Source organism: Phacochoerus africanus, chromosome 6, assembly GCF_016906955.1.
Source record: "Phacochoerus africanus isolate WHEZ1 chromosome 6, ROS_Pafr_v1, whole genome shotgun sequence".
NCBI classification, from domain to species: domain Eukaryota; kingdom Metazoa; phylum Chordata; class Mammalia; order Artiodactyla; family Suidae; genus Phacochoerus; species Phacochoerus africanus.
In genome coordinates this window covers 9,863,424-9,889,665 of record NC_062549.1, presented here as the reverse complement: position 1 = coordinate 9,889,665, position 26,242 = coordinate 9,863,424, and the positions used below count along the sequence as shown (strand labels likewise).

Sequence of the window (26,242 nt, the reverse complement as noted above, 5' to 3'; positions counted from 1 at the left end):
TCCTTAGATCTGATGGGTCAGGTATTGGTATTTCTTGACCTTTTATACCTGAAAGCTGCTAAGAGAGAAACAGGAAAGTAAAATGGCACACCAGCCAGAGATACCAAAACATGAAGCCTGCAGCAACATTTGTTTTAGGTGCGTGCTGGCCACTGGAATGTCACTGGTCTCAGGCAGGAAATCCTGGAGCGGCTGCCAGGATGACCATTTGGCTGTGTGATCTTAGGCTAGTTACTCCCCTTCTCTGGGCCTGAGTTTACCCATCTGCAAAATGTGAATGTGGACAGAGGCTTTCGGCCGATGCTTCAGGAGGCCCCTCCAGCTCAGTGGAGATGCTGAAGAAATGAGCAAGTTATAGAAATTGTAAATGGCTGGTACCACATCGCTGTGACTGCTGTGTTATCGTTTTGCACAAGGATGTCCCTAAACTCAAGAGGATGGTGAGCCATGTGGCCGAGTGAGGGGCTATAAAGCTATCTGCCTGTCCCCGGCTCAAACCAGCATCTGACATCCTCGGGAACAGGACCCTGCCTTTGACTCACGGCGTTTTCCAGAAGAAGCAGGGAACAAGACATTGACCTAAAGCATCCAGTGACACAGAAGATGGATGGAAATGATTGCTTAATCAGGGCCTTGTGTGGGAGGGATTCCAGAAAAGATGGAACAGAAGTAGCTGTGGTCTAGCAGTTGCTTTGTATTTCTGTCCACAGGCCCAGATCCTTCCCCTGCTTCTAGGATCTTGAGAGAGAGGAAGCCCAGATGGGACTGAGCTGACCCTGACCTTGGCCAAGTCACCTGAAGCCTGCTGCATTTTGCGGGAAGGAGCTCCCGTGGCGTGATGCCCAGGGCAAGGTTGGGGGGGGGGGGGCGATGGAGCTGGGCCAGCCAGCTCTGTGGGACCCAAATGTGCCACGCTTCCAGCTGCTACTCACCGATCCGGAGCTCAAAATTGTTGAAGGAATGCTTGTTGATCTCCTGTATGCTCTCGGTCAGGGCGAGGGAGAAGTCGGCCAGGGCGCACAGGTGCTCCCACTTATCCTCACATTGCTGGAACAGTGTGACAGCGTCGTCCCGTCAGTGGGGCGGACGGGAACACTCCTGCAGCGGGGGCCTGGTCTACGTCCCCCCCCCCACATCCCTCCAAAGGAAATAACCAGGTGTGGGAGCCCCTGTACCCTCATGTCACCTGTGTCAGAAACATAGGAAGCACAAATGCCAGGAGATTTGCTCAAAAGAGTGTAGCATGTGTGACTCTCATGTTCTTTTTTCTTTCTGTTTTTTTTTTTGTCTTTTTGCTATTTCTTGGGCCGCTCCCGCGGCATATGGAGGTTCCCAGGCTAGGGGTCGAATCCGAGCTGTAGCCACTGGCCTACGCCAGAGCCACAGCAACGCAGGATCCGAGCTGTGTCTGCAACCTACACCACAGCTCACGGCAACGCCGGATCGTTAACCCACTGAGCAAGGGCAGGGACGGAACCCGCAACCTCATGGTTCCTAGTCGGATTCGTTAACCACTGCACCACGACAGGAACTCCTTTCTTTCTGTTTTTTAGGGCTGCACCTGCAGCATATGGAGGTTCCCAGGCTAGGGGTCAAATCCGAGCTGTAGTCACTGGCCTACACCATAGCCACAGCAACACGGGAATCGAGCCGCATCTGCAACCTACACAACTCACAGCAACGCCAGATCCTTAACCCACTGAGCGAGGCCAGGGATGGAACCCGCATCCTCATGGATACTAATTGGGTGCGTTATCACTGAGCCACAACAGGAAATCCTGTGTGACTCTCATTGTCCATCCCCCCACCTACCCTTGTCTGTGCAGGCTGATGCTGTGTGTGTGTGTGTGTGTGTGTGTGTACGTGCTCCTACGTTTGTATGTGTGACGTTTCCAATCTAGGAACGGTGTCTGTTTCCCCGATGTACCCGCTCTAAGGGAGGTTCCGAGTAGATATTTGCTCTCTGACCGTCAGTTTCCTCATCTGCATGCTGGGGACCTGTAACTGTGCCCTTGTCCACCTCACAGGCATTGAACGAGGCTGAGAGTGGCGGACAGTTTCAGGAACGGGCCCGAGAGCAAGGGTTCTCGGCTTCGAGGGCCGTGTGATCTTCGTCATGACTTCTCGCCTCTGCCGTTTTAGCCAGGAAGGAGCCAGAGACAAGAGAGAAATGAATGTGTGTGGCTGTGTTCTGATAAAGCTTTAGGTACACGCACAGAGGGAGGGCTGGGTTTGTGGAGCCCTGCTGTCGGGTGGTGTCCACGTGCACCTAATGACTTCCTTCTCAGATAGTCTTGGCATTGTTCTAGGTTTTCAGTTGGAAAGAGAGCAAAGAAAAACAAGAAAGATAAGCAAGGAAGTCCTACCGTTCAGCACAGGAATTATATCCAGTCTCTTGGGATAGACCATGATGGAAGAAAATGTAAGAAAAGGAATGTATGTATGTGTATGACTGAGTCACTTTGCTGTGCAGCAGAAGTTGGCACAACATTGTAAATCAACTGTATATTATTTTTTTTTGTCTTTTTGCCTTTTCTTGGGCTGCTCCAGCGGCATATGGAGGTTCCCAGGCTAGGGGTCGAATTGGAGCTGCAGCCGCCAGCCTACGCCAGAGCCACAGCAACACGGGATCCGAGCCGTGTCTGCAACCTACACCACAGCTCATGGCAACGCCGGATTGTTAACCCACTGAGCAAGGGCAGGGACGGAACCCGCAACCTCATGGTTCCTAGTCGGATTCGTTAACCACTGCGCCACGACGGGAACTCCATTTTAAAAAGTCAGGAGTTCCCGTTGTGTTGCGGCAAAAAGAATCCCACTAGCATCCATGAGGATGCGGGTTCGCTCCCTGGCCTTGCTTGGTGGGTCGGGGATGGGGCGTTGCTGTGAGCTATGGTGTAGGTCACAGACGCAGCTCAGATCCTGCATTGTTATGGCTCTGGCTGTGGTGTAGGCTGGCAACTGTAGCTCCGATTTAACCATGAGCCTGGGAACTTCCATGTGCTGCGGGTGCAGCTCTAAAAGCAAAAAAAAAAAAAAAAAAGAAATCGAAAGGAAGGAATGAGGAGTCCTCTCCCTGGTAACTTACAACCATAATAGCACTTACTGAGGACCTACTAGGTGCTAAGCTTTGTGTGGGGAGCATGACTTTATCTCAGGTAGTTCATCCACTAACCCTAGAAGGTATAAATTAGGTTTCCCACTTAACCCAAGTGCCTGGCACACAGTCAAATCTCCAAAAAGCCCAACTGTTACTATTATTACATTTCAGAAGAGAAAATAAAAGTGAGAATAAGAAAACAGGCTGGTATCAGAAATTTAGTAACACCTTTAACTAAATCATAATCAGGGTACTTCTTGGTCCTGATTTTGTTCATCAGGTGAACAGTGAGAGTCAGAATCAAGCCTAGAGGTTTCTTTTTCTCTTTCATTTTTTTAGGGGGCTGCACCTGCGGCATATGGAGGTTCCCAGGTTAGGGGTCAAATCGGAGCTACAACTGCTGGCCTACACCACAGCCACAGCAATGTGGGATCCGAGCCACATCTGCGACCTACACCACAGCTCATGGCAACTCCAGATCCTTAACCCACTGAGTGAGGCCAGGGATTGAACCCGCATCCTTGTGGATACTAGTCAGATTCGTTCCCGCCAGGTGGAATGGGAACTCCAAGCCTAGAGGTTTCTTAATCATAAAGAAGCATCGTTTCACCCAGTAGACCCTACTTACCTCGGGAGCACGTGTCTGTCACCCAGAATGTCCACTTCCTCAGATTTTCTCCCTACCAGCCCCCATGTTCCTCCCCATGACCCCAGGTTCAGCAGCACGACCAGAGGGAGGCCCCTCCCATGGTTCGTGGTTGAGTCCAAAGCATTCTTTACCTGCTTCTCCGGTGACAGGCCCGACACGGCCATGTAGGTGCTGCCAATGGTCTTGATCTTCTCAATGTCTTGAAACCGGTCTTCCCCGAGCAGCTGAAACAGATTCCCGGCAACAGGGTCAGTCTTGGCCTTGGTGCTCCCAGCAGCCCGGGGCTCCCCTGTGTGGACTCCCTGTTGTCTGTTTTACGCATAGTAGGGTGCATATATTAACCCCAAACTCCTAATTCAGCAGCTATTTAGTGAGTGTCTTCAATGCCTGGTGAACAAGACACACGAGGTCCCAGCCATCACGGAGCCAAGAGCCAGATGTGAAATAATCATACCAAAATGTGCCCTATAGCTCAAGCTCAGTAAGTATTATGCTGGGAACCTACAGGTAGTAGAGGTGAGGAGAATGGATGATATTGACAAAATCTGGAGGATCTGGGAAGCCTTCCTGGAGTAAGTGATTTCCGACTTCAATTCTGAAGAGTGAAGAGTGATCTAGCGGTGGGTGTATGAGCGTGTGTGTCGGGAGGTGAAGACATGGAAGAGGTTTGGGGAAGCATCCAGATGGAGGGGCGAGCGGGAATGACGCAGGAGGTGGGGGAGGACGCGCAGTAGGGCCAAAGAATTAAGACGAGGTCTGCTGTTACAGTTTCCATCTGACACAAGCGTTTCCGGAAAACGTGGTTCTTTCCACGTCTTCTTCCTGTTGCTATCAGATTCTCAAAGGGTCTCGTCTCTATTCACGGCCTCCAATTTCCTCTTTCCCATTCTTTTCTAAACTCACTGCAGCCCAGCTACCCTCTGGGCCCCATGCCACTGAGACTGCTCTTGTCCAGGTCACCTATGACCTAACCCCCCATTCACTGCCTGTCCACTGGCCAGTCCTCAGCCTGCTTGGCCCATGGGCAGCATTTGACCAGCTGACTGTATCCAGTTCACCTGAAACCTCCTCCCACTTGGTTTCTGCCCACTCAAGGTTTTATTTCCGCTTCACCAGTCCCTCTTGGTAAGTCTCCTTGGCTAGTTCCTCCTTATCTTCCTGACCTCACAGTGTAGGTGACCCCAGGCCTTAGGCCTTGAACCTCTGATCTTTTCCATCAGAACTCAGCATGTCTTATGGCCTTCAACACCAGCTCTTTGCTGAAGACCCCAAATATATGTGTCGTTCCTTGACCTTCAGACACAATGGCTAAGAGGAATCTCCAACCTGCCATCCCCAAAGCTATGCCTTTGGTTGTCTCTACCCACCAGCCGTCTTGATTAATGGCGTCTCCATTCTTCTAGTTGTTCTGGATAGAAACCTCATAACCGGAGTTCCCATAGTGGCTCAGTGATTAACGAATCTGACTAGGAACCATGAAGTTATGGGTTTGATCCCTGGCCCCGCTCAGTGGGTTAAGGATCCGGTGTTGCGGTGAGCTGTGGTGTAGGTTGCAGATGTGTCTTGGATCCTGCGTTGCTGTGGCTGTGGTGTAGGCTGGTGGCTATAGCTCTGATTCAGCCCCTAGCCTGGTAACCTCCATATGCTGAGGGAGTGGCCCTAGAAAAGAAAGACAAAAAAAAAAAAGAAAAAAAGAAACCTCATAACCCACATCGAATCTGCTGAGGTCCTTTGCTTCATCATCAAAGATATTCAGACTCTGACTCTGTCTCACCACCTCCTCTGCACAGGTCACAAACCCATGAAGTCAGCCTTGAGTGGTGGAATTAGTTCAAAACTGAAACCTCTCTGGCTCCTAAGTCTAAGTTCTAGCTTCTTATCTCCTGATGTTGGCGGGCATTCAGACGTAACTTCCGGTTCTCCACCTCTCGGCCTCCCTTTAAGACTGTGATGTCCTCCAGGGCTCGTGGATGAGACCAAGAGGATGGGGTGGGTTTCCCATACACATCTTGCTACAGGCATCCTCTCGAAACTTAGCAACTAAGAAAATCTGGAAAATTCTAGCTGGAGAGAACTTCTTCTGGGAAACACGGAAAACACAGGCCTATGCATTTGTGATTTGCTTCGGGGTATGTACACACACGTGTGCATGTGCGTGTGCATGTGTGTGCGTGCATGTAGTTTGGATTTGCAGTCGAGGCAGCCTTTGTTCATTGTTTTTGTTTCTTGAGCTAAAGCGAAACCACTGTCCCGAGATCCTGCAAACTGCACCCAGGGCTGAAAGTGGCTGTAGCAGTCTGCAGGTCCCCAGCCTAGTCTCCTGCCTGACATTTGTCCTCAGACACCACTAGCAGGTTTGGGCTCTTAGCAGCCCTTTGGCTGTTGATGTTTTAGTTCAGAGACTCCGGCGTGCCTTCGGCTGCCCACCTCCCTCCCCCTGCCTCCGTAGAGCAGCATTTTCCCAGATTCCTGCAGGTAGGGGGGCCCTCCCTCTCTTCTCTTTGGAACTGCTTGGCTGAGTGCCAACTTCAGGTCCCGGCAAAGCTGCCTCCTCTTCTGAAGCTGATTAGGAGACAGCAAGAGGAGTCATTATTTCACTTAATATCCATGCGGCAAATTCACCCGCTATACAGCTAGCAGCATCCGGAGGCGTAATGGGGGTCCTAATCAGCCCCTCTACTAATTCTCTAGGCCACATGGGGCACTGAGAAGTGACAGGAGGACCCTTCGGCCTCCGACGAGGCTGGGGCAGGGGGCGAGGAGCCCTGCCTTTGGCTTGTTGCCAGCCCTGTCCTGGAGCCCGTACTGTGTGCACTGATGAGCCTTCCTCTGGGCCAGGAACCAATTCTGTCCACTCTGAGGTTCCGGTGACAGTGACCTCAGCAACCAGAGCAGCATCATTGCTAGAGGGTATCTGCTGTAGCTCAGTCAGGACAGAATCGAGACACTCTCTCTATTAAAAAAAAATTTTTTTTTTTTTGCATTTGGAGCGCCCATCACGGCTCTGCGGAAACCAATCTGACTAGTATCTATGAGGACAAAGGTTCGATCCCTGACCTCGCTCAGTGGGTTAAGGATCTGGCGTTGCTGTGAGCTGAGCTGTAGTTTGCAGAGGTGGCTCAGACTCCGTGTTGCTGTGGCTGTGGTGTAGCCGGCAGCTGTAGCTCTGATTTAACCCCTAGCCTGGGAACCTCCATATGCCACGGTTGTGGCCCTAAAAAGAGAAAACAAAAGGGTGACAATATTTATGTGGTTAGAGGGGGCATTAGAAGAGGCTTCCCAAGTGGGGACGATGTTTGAACTGACTGTTAAATGAGTCTGGGGTTTTCTGCTGGCCGTGGAGTTGAGGGAGGGAGGATGGCGAATGGAGAAGCCAGCATAACTTCTAAGCAGAAAGCGCAGAATGTGACCTAGCCAGGTGGGCTTGTAATGGCATCTAAGTAGTGAGATGGTGCTGGCTGGTGGGCCAGGTGGTGTGTGGTGAGACGTAAGGCCAGGGAGGGCACAGGGACAGTAAGTGCAAATCCTCAGGTGGCCGTCTGAGGAGTCAGCAAGGGGGAGCCACCAATGGGTTTCAGGTTTCAAAGGGATGTGACGAAATACTCCTGCTTTTGGTGGTTGCTCCTGCTTTTGATGGTGGATGGTCAGATGCAGGAGGCAAACAGTAAGGAGATGGCTGTAGTTCTCCAGAAGAGAAATAATGTGGCCCAAAGTGAGACAAGGGCGGCCTTGATGGTGAGAAAAGGGCAGATCTGAGAACCATTTATTTATTTTTTTTGGCTTTGTAGGGCTGCACCTGTGGCATATGGAGGTTCCCAGGCTAGGGGTCTAATCGGAGCTGTAGCCACCAGCCCACACCACAGCCACAGCAATGTGGGATCTAAGCCACATTGGTGACCAACAACACAGCTCACGGCAACACCAGATCCTTGACCCACTGAGCGAGACCAGGGATCGAACCTGCAACATCATGGTTCCTAGTTACATTCGTTTCTGCTGCACCACGACGGGAACTCCCCAGATCTTAGAACTGTTAAGAAGAAAGAATCCTAGATGGGACGCGGGGGTTAAGGGAGAGAACTCTGTTTAGGATGATGTCGTGGATGCTGTTGGTACCAGCACCCTTCACAGCGTCCTCCTCCACAGCGCCACGAGGGCTGCCTGCTGACAATGTGTTGCTGGACCCAGTTTTTGAGATTAGCCCTGGGGATCCCCTTGCTGGCCATGCTGGGGGATTTCACTTCCGCATGGGGACAGCCCATGGCCGCTGGCGGACCAGTACAGGTGTATAGAAGCCCAGCCCCCTTGTCTCGCCGATGTGGGCCACTCTGTGGTACCACGTACCCTCCTGAGCTCCCTGGGGGATCAGGCTGAGGAGGTTAGACTTGAGCTGAAGCCACACTTCGGTCTGGCCTCTTCCCTAAGATCTTCTCAAATCCTAACCTCCCATCTCATTTGGACGGACACTGGTGTCCTACTTGAAGCTAAAGGATGAGGCAAAAATGACCCACACCTGCCAAGTCTATTAACGCAAATCAAGTGCTTTTTCCAGTCCTGGAACCTGAAAGAAGACAGTACCATATGGGGTATATTTCTATTTTGTTGAGATGTCTGACCAGATGCTCAGGGATGGGTCTATCTTTGGCAATTTGGGCAGATGGAGAAATGTCCCCGGCCCTGGCCAGTCTCTGTGATGCCAGGGCCACTGTAGCACTGGCCTCCAATCAAGTCCTGGCTTTGCCACTTGCCATTTGTGTGCCACTGGGTTAAGTTCCTAGCCTCTCTGAGCCTCACATCCTGATCCTCCAGAAGAAGCAGCTGTGTTTCTCTTGCGTGATGAATGTTGTAATTAAATTAGGTGATGCACGTTTGTGTTTGACACGCAGTCTGGAATTCTGCAAGGGCAGAAATGGCTTACCACCAACAAACAGTCCAATGCTATGACAACAATGATGCTTCTCCATGATTGCAAATTTCTGAGGCTTCTGTTTACCTCATCGAAGTCGGCGATGATCTCATTGAGCAGGCGCAGGCATTCCACTCCTTGGTTATTCATTTCAGTCTGGGAGTAAAAGTCTGCAAACCCTGGGATGGAGGCAAACATCACCCCAACGGCATCATAGGATTGAGAATACAGCTCCTGGACAGAGAGACACACAGAAGGAGCCAGAAACAGTCATCAGAGGTGAGGTTCCACAGTGATGCTCCCTGCAGCCATGCACTGGAACCCACCGACAGGACAGAGAACCCCAGGCTCGGACGCGATCTCATCAACACCTTAGCCTCACAACCGTGTGGATTGGAACCACGGAAAAGGCATGGTCCCCAGCCCTTGCCCAGGCCAGAGTTCTGCCTGCCCATCAGTTGTCCTTGTCAGCTTCCTTTTCTGTCCGCCTTGGTGGCTAGTCCAAACCCTGCCCACGCTCCTTAGCTTCCCTGTCCACTCGATTCCACTCAGCACATGATCTTGTCTCTTACACTACTCTCACGTTATCCTCATACAACCGTCTAGTTCATTCTGTGGGCATCTCTGCTGCTTCAACCCCAGACAAAATGCACTTTCCCTTCTCCTGATGAAGAGCGGTGCTTCTTCCTGATCTTTCTACCCCCTCTAATGTCTTCAGCCACATCCTCTGACAGGGCTCATCTTCTTTCTTTCTCCTCCCCTTCCTCTAAGCATCTCCTAGAAGAAAAAGTGCCAGGTGCCCTCGGTCCTGCAGACACCTGTGACTACCAGCCCATCTCTCCTTATCTGCATCTCAGCGTCTTAAATTGGTTTTCTCCCTTGCCTGTTCCCACCCTCTCAAAGCCCATGCGCATCTCAGGCTGAAAGGAAATGAGCATGGAGCAGGTCAGACTGCTGGCCGCGATGGGCAAATCACTGCACACATCCCTGGTCCTGCCTTCCCAGACATGATTGGTGGGTGATCTCGCCCACGGTCCTAAGTCCCCTGACTCCCATGCTTTAGGGTACACATCTGTTTTCCTTACGCTTGCCCCTTGGAGGATTTATTTTTTGCGTATCTACTCCCTTAAATGTTGGTCTGGTTCTGTCTTTGACCCCCTTCCCCGGGCCGTCTCGTTCACTCAGCCTTTCACCGATCTTCATACGTGTGTCTCTAAAATCCCATTTCTGAGTCAGTTCTCCTTGGACTTTGAGCTTCTGTGTCTCATCCTGGGTTGCGCTTACATTCCCCGAATCACGAAGGTATTGGAATGCATTTCCTCTCCACCTAAGCCTGTCTGTTCATTCCCTGACGTAGCTGGTGACACCAGCACTGACAAGTCATCAGAGTTAGAGACCCTTAGAGTCAAGTCATCCTTGACTCTTTCTTCCCCATCATATCCAGATTGAGTATGTTGCCAGGATTTTTTTGTCTCCTAGATTTTCTCCCTAACCCTCCCACCACTACTTTTTATCAGGCCCTTCCTGTGTTCCTCCTTGACCACTAATACGAAGGCATCCTCCTGGGCTTCCTGACTCCAGTCTTGTCCCACCCAAAGCCATGCTCCATATGGCAGCCAGAGTGATATTTCAAGATACAATATTGGCCATGCATCTCCCATGTTCAAAGCCCTCCCGCTCCCCCAGGACAAAGCTGAAACACATGAGCACAACACACATTCACATATTCCTGCCCTCGCCTCCGCCTATCTCTTTGGCTTCATTACTTGCAATTCCCTGTGTTGGATCTTGTGTCCTAGAAACACCAGCGCCTTTGTGCTTCTGTTACCAACTGGAGCAGATGCTGTGGGTGCCCAGCCTGCATGCTCTCTGCCAAGCCTCAGCCACCAGCCAGCCCTCGGGATTCTTGGCATGGAGTTTTTCTCTGGCCACTAGAGGGCACTCTGCCCAAGTGAGCTGTGGGCTGAAATTGCCAGGAGATTAATGGGCCCTCTGGAGCTGCCCTCAACCTGGGACTGAGGGGAGTGGGCAGAGACCTGGGAACGTCACCTCTTGGGCCAGATGACTTTGAGGTATGCTTCCTATACCATTTCCCTGAATTCCCCGGTGCGATTCGGCGCCAGTGGCCCCCCAGAGGTGACTAGTCTGATGATGCCTTGGGAATGAGTTACCTTCCTCCTCATCCTCCTGGGGGGCGGCGGGGGGTGGGGTGGGGTGGTGGTTCCCTGGGACCATCTCCAGGCAGATTACTTGCACTTGAATCCTTGTCTCAAGGGATGCTTCTGGAAGAAGCTAAACGAAGAGACACACGCTCTCCTGTTTCCCACTTCAATGCTTTCATTTCTACTGTCTCTCGGGATATGTCCTTTTCCCCTGCCGTCAGCCTCCCTAACCAGGCTAACTCTTGTTTTCTGCCTTCACTATCCACCTAGGGACCAGGTCATCCACAGACCTTCCCGGACTCGATGATGGGGCAGGGGGCTGACTCGGGCTGAGGCGGCACCTGGGTAACTCCATGCCAGAGCCCTTGCTGCCGGCACTACTGCCTTAATAACCATCTCTTCCTTTACCCGAGATGCCATGCCATTTATCTCTGTGCATTCAAACCCTCCGATTTGTAGATTTGGGATGCCTGCAATAATAGGGTCTGGTGCGAGGTACTCAAAAATGTTGAGTTAATGACTCCCTAGCTTGTGTAGGAAACATTAAAGCTTAGAGAGTGCTTTCATACATAATCAGTGATTTAATCCTTGCAATAATCCTGTGATGTGGGCGTGAGCACTTCAGCCACTTTACAGAGAAGGAAAATGAGACCGAGGGAGTGAAGGTGCTGGGATCAAGCAGCTGGTAGCAGAAGAGCCAGAGTTAAAGATGCTCAGGGGCGTCCCCCTCAGCACGCTTGGCTCACCTTCTCTGCCTCTCCTGCCCTTGGTCTGAGAAAGATGGTGTCCCCGATTCACATTCATGGTCAGTCAACTTGAGCTTTAAGTGTGGATGAATCTGAAAAGATGCTTTCTCTGGTCCTTGTTCAAAAGAGATGCCTGGTGACTAGCTGGATTGGGCTGGGTTGGGAGGGGGCACGGATTGCAGTCAAGGAGCAGAGCAGTGGTCCCTGGCTTTCTAAGGCTGGGCCGTTCACCTTGGCCTTGAATCACAGGAGGAGCCTGACTGTCGGCTTTATGGGTCAGAGAACCTGCATCAGCCAACCTGTAGAACTGCATCCTCCAATGGCTGTGATTTGAAAGAAAACAATCTGTTGACTCAATTACCTATTATATCAGGGACCCAGCAGAAAAGAGGGAGACATATTCGAATTAAGATAATTCAAGGGCTGTCATTTACAAAGGGCTTAATTAGACGAGGAGGGCAGAGTGTAGATGACCCCTAAGAAATCCTTCAGGAACACGGGGCTAGTGGTGGTCTGGCTGTCAGTTTCTGCGCAGAGACGTGGTAGCCAGCCTCAGGTGATCCCGGGACAGAACCAAAGGAATAAATACCCTGACCTCATCCTCCATCGCCCCCCCACCCCCGGCTCCTATCTGGCGTCCCCCTCATTGGTGGCCCCCAGCCGGGTGTCAGAGGGCTTGTGAGGTCAAGGGACCTGGCCCGTATGGGTCAGACCTCCCACCTCCCGCTGAGCCTGGGGAAGGGGGAGGGGGAGTTGGAGGAGCGCAGAGAAGAGCTCCAGCCACCTGCCCACCTTTAGAGACGTCCCCGTGACTCGACTCCCTCCCATCAGCCGCTCTGCGTGTGCCATCTGTTTCTTTCTATTTTGGGTTCAAAGAAGACAAAAACACATCAACCGGGGAGGGACTAATGAGTATAGAAAGCCTGTTGTTGGCTTATTGTCATCCTCCTCTGGCCGGATGTACAGACCTGGGTTTTGCAGATGACTGAGTTGAGGCACAGTCTACCCTCCGCTCCTGACTGGAAGCCAGGAGAGAGACTTTGGTCTCCCCTCTGCCCAGGGAACCAGCGTTCAGGCCTTCGCCGGCCGGGGCCCGTCTGATCCCAAGTCCTGTGTTTCTTTTACTAAGTCCAGCCACCTCTCCACCCGGGAGGAACACTGTCTAGACCTGTTGGCCTTATTAGTATCCTCGGGTCTCTGCTCAAAGTCAAGTCCTTGGAGGCCTTCCAGGACCCTTCAGTGTCCATGGTCCCCTTTCACGCCTGCTAGCCCCTCATTCAGCTTCTTCTCCCCTCATGGAACTTATCACTCCCAGGCTCTATGTTATATATTTCTTTGTTTTGATGGCTGTGTTCCCAGGAAAACGTGGTCCGCATATCCAAAAGGACGCTGTCTTCTTTGTTTGCTGTTTGAACCCCAGGATTTAGAATAACACGGGGCACAAGGGAGGTTGTCAAGAAATCCTTGCTGGAGGCATGACTGAATGAATGGGCAGGAGGTGAGGCTGTGAGTGGGGAGGAGGAGAAAGAGCCACGATGGCTCATATTTGTCAGAAATAGTAGCAGCAACAAAGGCGTGCTCACAGAGTGTCCAGAACAGCACTTAAGCCCTTTATACATCATGCCGCATGCAAATGTTGTAACACAGAGTTGGGAAGTACTGTTTAGAGATGAGGCCCAGAGAGGTTCATTACTTTTCTATGGTCACAGAGCAATGAGAGGCAGAGCCGGGGCTGAATCCAGGCATCAGAGTTTCAAGAGCAGCATATGACTTGTCTATGCTGAGCCCGCCTGATAGCAGGCTGCACTGGGCACTTCATGTGTTTCTTACCCAACTTAATTCTCACCTCAGCTCAGCCAGGGTGGTATTATTTCCTCATCAGCTGGACGAGCAAATGGACTCAGAGAGGTCGGGTAAGCTGCCCTAGGTCACACAGCTAGTTAGTGGTAGAGGTGGAATTTGTGCTGCGTGGACAGTTCAGCTCCTGAGACAGCTGCCCTTGTCTGCGTCCTTTCAGCGGGTCTAATAAAGCCAGGAGTGAGCGGGTTTCCTGGGATGACCCAGCCCAGCTGGCCTTATCAGCCAGAAAGTCCCTGCCCGGGGTGTGGGGGGTGCTATTCTAAGTCCAACGTCCAGCGGAACAGCAGAAGCTGCCAGAAGCTCTGTGAGGGTGACACAGCCGGAACAGACTTGGACAGGATGTTCCAGAGGGCGAGGCTCTGTCCGCCACCCTGTGTTAGGATGGTCTGAGTCGTGCCTTGTCACTGCTCCTCCTTTACCCCCTCCCACCCTAACAGCAAGGTGGAGGAGAAAGGACCCAGCATTTGGCTTTGAAGTTGCACAGACCTGGGCTTGAGTCCCAGCTCACCACGGACTAGCTTTCTGCCCTTGGACAAGTTCCTTTATTTCTCTGAGCCTCAGGTGCTTCATCCATGAAATGGGGGAGAATCATCCTTGCCTCCCTGCTGCCTGCATCCTTGAGCCCTGCTATTGTCCCAAGAAAGCTACGTCCCAAATTCACAAGTGTCCCCCAGTCAGATATTCAGAGGTTTGTAGTGGCAGCAATTCAGATTTGCAGCAAGAGGAGAAGCTATGAATGCCTCTTATGGAAATAGAGCATGAAATTGGGAGTTCTTAAGGCCAGTGCCGTCCTGCTTCTGCCTGTCAGTTCTTCGCATGTTCCCCTTCTCTGATTGTCTGTGTCTCCTACACACACACACGTAAATGCAGACACACACAAATACCAAATTCTTCCACACATCCATTCATATTTACACACACACACACACACACCCCAACCCTTCCAAACACCTACACAGTAGAAGCCTTGCCATACAGACTCCTCCCATCACCACCACCACACACACACACACACACACACACACACACACACACACACTCCGTCTTGACAAACTCTCAGGGGCAGCACAGGAAGCTGCCCGGTAGTGGGGAACACGGTATAGACGGAAGAAATGGGAGGGACTGGATTTGAGTCGTAGCTTTGCTTAGAGGCACGCCATTTTCTCAGGCTCTATCGTGGGGGTGACTGAACGCTCCTCGTAAGGTTGTGACTAGAATGAAAGGTCACTTTCATCAACTGCCTGTCTCAGTCCCCCGCACACAATAGGTGTTCAGTAAACAGTATTGCATCAGAGATCCTACTGTGGCTCAGTGGGTTAAGAATCTGACTAATATCCATGAGGATGTGGGTTTGATCCCTAGCCTTGCTTAGTTAAGGAGTTAAGGATCCGGCATTGCTGTGGCTGTGGTGTAGGCCGGCAGCTGCAGCTCCGATTCGACCCCTAGTCTGGGAACTTCCATATGCTGCAGGTGTGGCCTGAAAACAAACAAACAAACAAAAAATGGTGCTGCATCGTACTTTTAAAATTCTCCGGGCAATGTGAAGACGTCCTTTGTTGAAGCCTAGCCGTGTGTGAACTATTTACCTATTTATAAAATCTCAGATACGCGTGACAAGACCTTCTGCTGAGAATGTGTCATTCCCGTGATTCAGGCTGAACCTTAGTTTGCTCAGTGGGGGTTTGGCCTGAATAGCAGATGACCTGGGGGCTCAGCGTCTCTGCTTGGTTTCCTTTCAGGATGAAGCCAGGACGTTCTTGCTTGTCCCATGGGCTCCAAGTGCCTCCTTGTTCTGGTGTCTTGATTGAAGAGCAGCTTTCCTTTCACTGCCTTCTGGCTCTTCCCTCGCAGGGCTCCCGAGTTTCCTCCGCTCCTTCTGGTGGTCGTGGCTGATGCGTAGCAACATTCTCTCTGATTTCCTGGCTTTGTCAAGAAGCCCTTGCAGCAAAGCCCCTGACCTCAGGGAGCCTTAAGGAAACAGGCCTGAACCCAGGCCTGGCGAATTCTATCTGCTGAGGGTGTTTGGCGTCTTGATCTGCATCCAGGAGACTCTCAAGGGCCTGAGTTCATCAAGAGCTGATTATTCAGGCAGCGGATAACTTGCCTCCGTTGGCTTCCCTCCCACTGGTCTTTCTGCAGAGGCTCAGATGGAAAATGGGCCCTGTGGGTCTCCCCAGTTCTACCCTAAGGCAAGGGTCGCACCCCAAATGTCTTTAGGGGACCAGAAGGTAACATAAGTGTCAGGCTATGGATAGATAAATTGGAGAGCCCATTCCAGCCTAAAGGCATCAGATCCACACCTGAGAACCAATAAGCAAACCAACCAACCGACCAAACACTGTCTCAGCCCCCAGCTCACTGGCCAGAGTGTCTCAGAGTCGGTCAGTTTGTGACCTTTGTTCTCTGGGGTTTTCACCTTGGGAGGCTTGTTCTGGCGCCTTTGCAGCACCCTAAGCAGGGCCTCCTCTCCCCACCTAGATGCTTCAGCAAAGGAACTCACCACTCCAGCTCCTCCACAAACCTTTAATGAGCAGGACCACAGAGTGGGGACACTGGGCCCCCGATGAGTGGTGATCGAGGCTTATGTGGTCCCTGCCCTTGTGGGTCTCACAGTCATTCGGGTTCAAGGCAGCCTGATGGCCCCACCCTCATAAGGTTCCTCTTAACGCAGAGCACAGAGATATGGCCCCTGACTGTCCAGGGCCCTCCCTCCGCCCTCTGGCATCTCATTGAGTAAAGCCAGTCCCTCTCATGGGAAGACCCTTTGGGCATTTAAAGGCATCTTTCACTTCTCCCTTGAGTTACCATTTCCTAGGTGAGCTAAATGGCTTTTTTTTTTTTTTTCTTTTTAGGGCCTTGTGCAAGGCATATGAAGTTCCCAGGCTAGGGGTTGCATTGGAGCTACAGCTGCTGGCCTACACCACAGCTCAGGATGTAAGCTGAGTCTGCAGCCTACACCACAGCTCACGGCAATGCTGGATCCTTAACCCACTGAGCAAGGCCAAAACCTGTGTCTTCATGGATACTAGTTAGGTTCATTTCTGCTTCAACACAACGGGAACACCCTGGTTTTTTTTTTGTCTTTTTTTTTTTTTGCTATTTCTTGGGCCACTCCCGCAGCATATGGAGGTTCCCAGGCTAGGGGTCGAATCCGAGCTGTAGCCACCAGCCTACGCCAGAGCCACAGCAACTCAGGATCTGAGCCGCGTCTGCAACCTACACCACAGCTCACGGCAATGCCAGATCGTTAACCCACTGAGAAAGGGCAGGGATCGAACCCGCAACCTCATGGTTCCTAGTCGGATTCGTTAACCACTGCGCCATGACGGGAACTCCCCTGTTTTATTTTTATTTTTTATTTTTATTTCCCACCTCCCACCTGCTCTCTAGTATTGAGTCCTGTGGATTGCAGCTGGTAAAGGTACCTGGAGTTTACCCCCTTCTCTCTCTCCATCTTGCTGCCCCATCTGGGACTTCCTCACCAGGCCCTTTCCTGGGCTACTTTGGGGTCTCCCAACTGGCTTCCAGTCCAGCGACCCTCCTGCCTTCCCTCTACCAGCAGCTGATCAGATCGGGGAACACAGGCCTCCCCAAGGCTCCCACCGCACTTAAGAGGGTGCCCCAAACCCTACCATAGTCCTGAAGACCCGACTGCCAGGCCCTGGCCTGAGCTTTCCTCACATCATTCACCCCCTTCATCCTTGGAATGGACTGAACACTGTCCCCCACAAAGTCACGTCCACCGGGAACCTCAGAAAGTCCCCTTGTTTGGAAATAGGTCTTTGCAAATGTAATTAAGGTGAGGTCACGCTGGATAGAGAGGATAGAGAGAGGCCACGAGGGAGAGAGCCCCCAATCCAACGACTGGGGTCCTTATGAGACAGGAGGACACAGGTCCTTCTAAGGAGGGAGAAAGCCCTGTGGCCAAGGCAGAGATCAGAGTGATGTGGCCACAAGCCCAGGAGCACGTGGGGCCACCAGGGGCTGGAAGAGGAGGGGGGTTCTTCCCTGGAGGCGTTGGAGGAGGGTCTCGTTAGCACCTTCATTCAGACTCCTGGCCCCCAGAACCGTGGGAATAAATGTTGCTTCAAGCCACGGAGTTTGTGGCCTTTGTTATGACGGCCTTGGGGGACCGATGCAGTTCCTGGTCCTGCTCTGTGGGCACCCCAGGCTCAGCCTGGCCAGTGCCTCTGCGCTGCGGGTTCCCTCCGACCTGAGGGGTCCTGCCCCTTCCCTACCCCCTTGCTGTGCCTGTGACCTTCCTGTCTTTCAGTCACAGGTCAGAAGTGGGCATCGCTGGGTGTTCCCCTGACCACACCTGCCCCTGCCTGTCGCTCCTGGCAGGGGACCTGTGTTTATTTGCTTCTTCATGTTTTAAAAGTTCTGTTGGAGTAGAGTTGATTCACAATGTTGTGATACTTTCTGCTGTACAACAAAGTGATTCAGTTGTACGTGGACACACAGCCATGCTCTTTCTGATTCTTTTTTTTTTTTTTTTTGCTTTTTAGGGCCATACCTGCGGAGCCACGATGGGAACTCCTTTATTTATTTTTTTGATTAAATTTAAATAATTTTTAAAAATGATAGTTGATTTATAATGTGCCAATTTCTGCTGTATAGCATCATGACCTAGTTATAAATATATATATGTACATTCATATACATACACATTCATTTTATTATATTATCTTCCGTCAGGGTCTAGCGCAAGAGACTGGATATAGCTCCCTGTGCTGTATTGCTTATCCATTATAAATGTCATAGTTTGCGTCTCCTAACCCCAAAGCCCCAGTTCCTCCCACTCCCTCTCCTGCTGATATAAAACTTTAAAACTCCAATTCAGTGCTGCACTAGAGATCTCATTACACCCATCTTACAGACGGGGTCCCAGAGGCCGGGGAGGCCATCGGTGCCTCTCACAGCGCTGGGCAGTTTGCGCAGCCCAGAACCACGTGATGGGCCTGGTCTCCACGCTCACGTGCTCACGAGAGGCCGGTGGGATTCTCCCAGAGCCGGGGGGTCCCTGAGCGCCACGGCCCCCCTCCCGAGGCCGGCCCCCCTGCCTCGGGGGCCAGACGGGCCTGGGCTCACCTCGTTGTCCCGGTCCTTCTCCAGGAAGTGGCGGGCCACGTGGCTGGGGAGGATGTTTCGGAGCATGTTCTCGTTGTGCTCCCTCAGCTCCTGCATCTCGTTGATCTCCTCCTTGGCCTGCACCCTCCACAGGAAGTCCAGGCGGGCCGTGTACTCCAGCTGCAGTTCCCGCGAGAGAAAGACAAGGAGAGGGTCAGGCGCACACCCGCGGGAGGTGGCGAGGGCTTCTCCGGAACCTTCACAACTGAGACAGACATAGAGCCTGAGCTGGACATGCGGGAGGCTTTTTGTCCGACACCAAGAGACCAGAAGGTGATTAGATTTCACGGGGCTGTGTCCCTCCCCTTCCTAGCTCTATGGCACCTTCGATTTTGTAATTGTCTGTGTGATTATCTGATAATGCCTGGGTTTTCCACTGTTTTGTAGGCACTATGAGGTCAGGGGGTGGTCGGGGGCCTTTCATCCGCTCAACATCACACCCCCTTCCATGTAGCAAGGAGCCTGGCACAGGGCAGGTGTTCAGTCACCATCTGTCCACCCAGCAAACACGTTCTGATGATAAAGCCAGCTAACCCTGAGAGGGGGCTCGTTAGATGGTGCCGGGCACTGGTCTAAGGAATCCACATTCATATGACAACCCTCACAGGAAGGCAGCATTATCTCTCCTTGTTTTCCAGGCGAGGAAACGGGAAGAAAACATGGTTCAGTAACTTGATCAAAGTCACAGGCTTGTTAGCGGGGAAGCCAGGATTTGAGTGTAACTTCATAGTCCAGTTCCAGACCTGAGCTCCATCACTGGGCAGCAAGGAAGGAAGGAATGAGCTAATAATGGGAGGATTGTGGATTTAGTTGTGAGGCAAATATGGCTTAGAGTCCTGGTCCCACAGTCAAACATCATAGTCTGGACTCGTTACGTCATCTCAGTTTTCTCATCTCTAAAATTGGGAGGCGTACTCATGACCATGCGAGATCAGAATAGGAATTATTTAGGGAGTTACAGGGAGAGCATGTGGCTCATAAGAGGTCTCCAATGCCCATTAGTTTCCTCTAGTCTTAGCTTCCCTTTGCATGGGAAAGTGGACCACGTCTAAAGAATCTCCTAAACCCTATTTCCCACAGCTTTGGGAAATGTGATTATTTCAAATGTCATTGAATTGTTGAACAATATGCTACACCATGAAACACATGGTTAGAGGCCCTGAATTCAAGGGCTTAAATAAAATCCAGCTAGTTCTTTTCTTTGTCTTATGTGCCAGCCTCAGTGGATGGCAAAAATATGAAAAGACACAGGCATGAAGTTACTCATGCCACAGAATTTACAAGAGCAAAAGTTGGGCTCAATCCAAGTGTTCATTGTGTTGCTTGAATGAAATCATTATATGCAGCTACAAAAAGAAATGAAGACCATTTGTCTGTATGTCCTCTGATGGGCTGGCCTCTGAGGTGGAGAAAGGCATGGACAGCGTGCCACCATTGATCTAAGGATAGGAGATAACTACACCTCTCTTTCCACTTGTATATATTTCTTAATTTATTTATTAAAAAGTCGAGGTGGGAGTTCCCACTGTGGTGCAGAGGAAGTGAAACTGACTAGGAACCATGAGGTTGAGGGTTCGAGGTCAGGAGGCCTCGCTCAGTGGGTTAGGGATCTGGCGTTGCCATGAGCTGTGGTGTAGGTTGCAGACATGGCTTGGATCTGGCATTGCTGTGGCTGTAGTGTAGGCCAGCGGCTACAGCTCGGATTAGACGCCTAGCCTGGGAACCTCCATATGCTGCAGGTGTGGCCCTAAAAAGCAAAAAGGAAAAAAAAAAAGTTGAGCTGTAAGAGTTCCTGTTGTAGCTCAGCAGGTTAAAAGCCTGACATAGAGTCTGTGAGGATGTGGGTTTGATCCCTGGCCTCACTCAGTGGGTTTAGGATCTGTATTGCTGTGGCTGTGCCTTAGGCTGCAGCTGCCACTCTGATTCAACCCCTAGCCTGGAACTTCCATGCTTCAGGTGTTGACATAAAAAAAAAAATTGAGGTATAAAAAAATCCCCATAAAAAACCCGTTACTGATGAGATGAGGAAGGGAGGGGTGGAGGAACAGGGATGGCATTTAAAGTGTTAAAATAATACCTTGTTTTATAAACCTGACTTTTGAGTCATGGAAATATTTTACTTAATTATAAAATGAATGGATTTTTTAAAAGCTCTGTGAGGACAAACTGACAAATGAACCTACATGTACAATCTCAGAGAGAGGAACGATTCCAAACGCCCTTTAACACAATAATTTGCTGGCACGTTCCTAGAGGGGAAAAGGCTGAGGATAAAAAGAGCTGAAAAAGAATCTTAAAACTGTTTACAACCATCACCTCATAGGTGGTAGCGTTTGTATTATTATTGTGAGACTATTGTATTTGACTTGTAGGATAAAGCAGATGAGTAACTGTGTTGATGTCACCGAGAACCCAGATTTTCAGGAAGGGAAAAAGGAGATGCAGATGCCAGATATGAGATTGACAAGGTTAAGCCAAAAGCCCATATAGTCTTATGGAAATTGAAAAACATCACTATAGGGCACTCAGGATCGATACGTATGTACTTCCTGGCTCTGCCTGCTGAGAAACAGTGAAAACCTAGTACCAGTGACCCCTCCCCGTGTCCAGATTGTGGTTTTAAAATATCAATTCCTACAAAAGTGACCTTGCCTTCTTTGCAGAAAAGGGTGAAATTTAGGAAAGAAAATGTTCAAGCCGGAAACATCTTTTTACATCAGAAAGCAAGCAGACTACCAGAGACTGCTGGGGTTATGTGGAAAGGAATAGGCCTCCGCTTGTCAAAGATGTGACAAGTTGAACTTTAAGAAGAAGAAGAAGAATTAAAATAGAGTGAAACACAGAAATATGTTAAAACGCCTAAGTTCATAATAATGCTTAAAAAACAAAGCCTCGTTGGTCACATCTGGATGATGCCCAGGAACTGACTTAATGGGAAACTTAGAGGGAACAAATTTCTAGGGAGAGCATTAAGCATTTATCCTGCCTTTGCTTTATGAGCTGTACTTGGAAGTAATAACTTGTTGGTGAGAAGTGTCTCTTTAAAAATGTATTCCAGCTAACAAATGAAAAGGATTGATAGAACTGGAATATCACACCTATAAAATAAATGAATGTAAGTTATTATCAATAGCTCCTAAATCACAAAAGAGAGACAAGCAGACATTACATGCCTCTTAATAGCAGTTCACAAAATCAGCCAGTTACATTTTTTTTTAATGCAGAAAAAAACTGAACTTGAATCTCACCAAGTTTCTAGACCTAACTACCAATGTAGAAAAAACAAAAGGACAGAGGAACATGTTAAAAACCCCTAGAGGATGCAATCAACAAACTTGAGCTTGAGAGACCTTCTAGAGGTCAGGGACTCTCACAAAAGGTTTCAAGAAAAGAAGATGGAGATTAAGCCACACAGATGGCAATATATAGACTTAAGTTAAATCCCAGTGTAAACAAACCTAAAAAAATATACTAATTAGGAAATTGAAACACTGCCTAAAAATTTGAAAATGTTAGAGTTACTGTTTTATTTATTTATTTATTTATTTGCCTTTTCTTTGTCTTTTTAGGGCCGAACCTGTGGCATATGGAAGTTCCCAGGCTAGGGGTCCAATCGGAGCTGTAGCCGCCGGCCTACACCACAGCCACAGCAACGCCAGATCCGCATCTGCAACCTACACCACAGCTCATGGCAACGCCGGATCCTTAACCCACTGAGCAAGGTCAGGGATGGAACCTGCAACCTCATGGTTCCTAGTCAGATTCGTTTCTGCTGTGCCACAATGGGAACTCCTCTACTGTTTTATTTTTTAAGCCTGTTCATAGTGTTGTGATTAGGCTAAAAATCTATCTTCTGGGTGCGTATTGAAATATTTATAGGCAAAATGATAGGACATTTGGAATTGGCTGCAGAAGAATTGGGAAGGAGCAGTGAGCAAGTAAATAGGGTGTAGATGAAACAAGATAAGGGATGGGCTGATGATGGCTGAAGCTGTGCGTTCATTCTGCTATTTAATATACCTTTGCATATGTTCCAAATAGTGCATAAGTAATTTTTTAAAAATATAAGTGGTGGCAGCAGGTTATACTCAGTAATACTATAGGAATGCTAGTCCTGACTGTTTTACCGAGTTGACCGTGGGAAGTTCACTTGACTTGTATTTTGGGTCCCCTTCTAAAAATAAGGACAATTGCCTTCATTTTGTCTAATTCAAGGGACATGGATTATCATACCATCCATTGTATGGACCCAAGGATATGATGCCTGCGAAAGAATTCGGAAATGTCTAAGATGTGGACTCATCAGGTATTTCTATAATTTAAAGCATCTGTGGATGAAATCAGATCAAAACTATGCTTTAGTTTGCTTCCCTCCAGACTCAAAAGCATCAAGTTTTGATTTGTCAAGCTGCAGGACAGGATTCTATCCACAACTTTTTCCAAAGGAAGTGTTTTGTTTTACCCTTTAAAAACGCATGACTGTTTAAAGCAAGAGAAAAATGTTTACCTCTTTTTTTTGAAATACTCTCATCCAAGTGAATTTTTAAAATTTATTTAGTTAGTTATTCTAGGGCTGCACCTGCGGCATACGGAAGTTCCCGGGCTAGGGGTTGAATCGGAGTTGCAGCTGTTGGTCAACACCACTGCCCTGGCAACTTGGGATCTGAGCTGCATCTGCAGCCCACGCGGCAGCTTGTGGCAATGCTGGATCCTTAACTCACTGAGCGAGGCCAGGGATGGAACCTGCATCCTTGTGGATACTAGTTGGGTTTGTAACTTGCTGAGCCACAAGGGGACCTCCCTCATCTACGTGAGTTTGAATTAGAAAATATGAGGAGGGGATTCTGGAGGTGACTTCAGCAAGAATTTTCCAAGTGCAAGGCAAGAACATACCATTCGGCCAGGTGACTGCAGGTCACCGCATCCAAGGCATGTTCCTTACTTCACAGTTCTGTCTCTTGTCAAAGCACGTCTCATGAAGACAGGCATCACATATTATTAGACCTCCTTGGAAGGAAAGTATTCCCCTCCCGCTGATTGAAGATCCAAGGTACCTACTATGTGCTAGAGGCTGTGCATAGGGCGATAAGTGAATACTCTGTCAGCTGCGTGGTGCCAGGCGTGCACACAAAGGAAAGAGGTCATCTCAGCGCAGCGTGGTGGGAGCAGACGTGACGAGAAAAGTAGAGTAAAACAAAGGCAAGGATGCCGAGTTTCTGAACGTGAACGTGCTTCAGCATTTGCTCAAGAGCTCCTGTGGGAGTTGGAGTTGCCACTGTGGCTCAGCAACCTGACTGGTATCCATGAGAGCTCGGGTTCGATCCCTGGCCTCGCTCAGTGGGTTAAGGATCTGGCGTTGCCCGGAGCTGTGAAGTAGCTTGCATGTGCAGCTGAGATCTGGTGTTGCTGGGGCTGTGGCACAGAATTCGACCCCTGGCCTGGGAACTTCCATATGCCTTAGGTGCGGCCCTAAAAAAGAAAAGAAAAATAAAAGTGACTTGCTTTGTTAGTGCCGTCTCCTGGTTTTTCCCAAACCATCAAGGCACTGGCTATGTGAAAGGAGAACCAAGGGAACTAATATCCATTGTTCATATGTTTTGTGCCAGATTCTTGTGACAGAATGAAACTAACACTGGCTAAGTTCTTGCCTTGGACCAGGCACATCATACATACAGAAGGTCCTTTAATCACACAGTAGCTCAGCAAGGTAGTTACTGTATTCTGCCCATTTCACGGCTGAGGAAACGGAGGCACAGTAAGATGAAGTCAGGTGCCCAAGGCTGCACAAATAGAGGCTGGGTTTTGAACTCAGGGCATTTTTGACTCCAAGCTGGGGCTCTTAACCTCTAGACTCTATGTCCGTGACCTCGTGCAGCTCTTCTCCAACTCTCGCTAGATCATTACATTTTACAAGTAAAGAAATGGTGGGTCTAGGAGGTTGAGTGTCTCAAGGTCACCCATTGTCCCTGGAACATCGGTGGGATATAAACTTAAGAATTTGGTTCCTGAAGTTCCCGTCGTGGCTCGGTGGTTAACAAACCGGACAGGATCCATGAGGATGCAGGTTCGATCCCTGGCCTCACTCAGTGGGTTAAGGATCTGGTGTTGCCATGAGCTGTGGTGTAGGTCGCAGATGTGGCTCAGATCCTACATTGCTGTGGTTGTGGTGTAGGCTGGCAGCTACAGTTCTGATTTGACCCCTAGCCTGGGAAGCTCCATATGCTGCCATAATGTGGCCCTAATAAGACAACAAAATAAAATAAAGAATTTGGTTCTAAGCCTTGGGTCTTTCGTTCTAAGCTGCACAATTCCAGTGCCTGTCTTGATCAGACCCGGAAGTAAGTGACTGGAGACCTGACCTCCTCATCTCTGCCTCGCGCACACGTATTCTTCCCCTGCTCTAAATGGAGGTGCTGGGGTGGAGCCCAAACCTTAGGGCTGCAAGTGAATCAGGCACGAGGTGGGAGGCACCCGGCTGTCTGCTCTCCTTGCCCAACATCCAGGATGTTCACCTGCCTCAGAGGAGGGGGCAGTGGTTGGCATATCGCTTCCACATATGCCCAAGATGAAATTTCCCAATCATTCAGTTACATAACCACCTCCATCACTCCGGAGATGCAAAATTACACATGATCCCACCAGGATGCTGCCGTGGACCGGGCATCAATGGGGATTATTCAGCCTTTAATAAAAATAGAGGGCCTCTGAGTCACAAAGGGAAAATGTAGAAGTAGGTAGCAAACCCAGGAATGGACAGATTTGATCCAGATGAATAGGACTCTGACGGATGCTAGGACTGGGTGACCGCCAAGCATCCTCTGACAGACAGGCAGCCGCAGATGGAGGACAGTGAACGGTCCTTGAAGTTTCAGTGCTTAGATGCCTGTTTCTGTCTGATTCTCCTTATTGGCTTTGTGACCTTAAATGACTATAGTCTCTGCTGCTGCCTGGGGACCAGATGGATAATAATACTTTGTCTGTTTATCTCAAGTGCTTGCTTTCAAAGTAAAATATTAATAGCTCACAATTTTTGAGCAGCTTTTCTACATGCAGACCACTGGGGGAAGTATATTATAGCTCTATTCTCATATAATACTACAACAAACCTATAGAACCTCTCCTTATTATACCCATTTAACAGGTGAGAAAAGTGAGACTCAGAAAGTTAAGTAAATGACTGAAGGTCATCTCTCTATGGAGTGGCAGAGGTGGGGATGGAATAGTGTCTACCCGACTCCAAAGCTTATATCTGTAACTGCTACAGTTAAGGGATGGGGTTACATAATTTCCAAACCCTTTGAAAGGGAGAAAGAAAAAAGAAAAATATCAGATATCACTTAAGCACTCAGGCCCTCCCTATTTAGTCACTTTCATCTTTCTACTTTATGCACATTCTTTGTGGGATTAGGTTACCTGCTTTCCCAGGACAAATGGAATAGAATAAATCGAATCAGAATGTTAGAAGGGTTTGGAGGAAGGAGGACCTGACAGGGCACAAAGCAATTCCTTAAAGTGACAGAGAGAGGACAGAAACATCCTTAATATGGAAGGAGGACCCCCCCCGCCCCCGGCCAGCTCTGAACTTGGTCTTTTTTAGCTGTCTCTGAGAATTTCTCACTTGTCAGTTGAAAACCTCGGTGATGGAGTGTCCATATGTCTTTCCACAGGATTGCCTTATCTGATTCACTC

The 26,242-nt window shown here is 49.7% G+C and overlaps 1 protein-coding gene across 3 annotated transcripts in view; it reads right to left on the bottom strand.

The window, feature by feature from the left end:
* The window catches only part of ADCY8 (adenylate cyclase 8), a 221,026-nt gene that overhangs the window by 2,532 nt on the left and 192,252 nt on the right, over nt 1–26,242 (bottom strand). For all 3 annotated transcript variants that reach the window (XM_047783235.1, XM_047783236.1, XM_047783237.1), the window contains 4 exons: nt 18,515–18,673; nt 8,743–8,889; nt 3,881–3,973; nt 933–1,047 (listed from right to left, as the gene is read on the bottom strand). In XM_047783235.1, the coding sequence (XP_047639191.1) occupies nt 933–1,047; nt 3,881–3,973; nt 8,743–8,889; nt 18,515–18,673 (514 nt within the window). The remainder of the gene's footprint in view (nt 1–932; nt 1,048–3,880; nt 3,974–8,742; nt 8,890–18,514; nt 18,674–26,242) is intronic.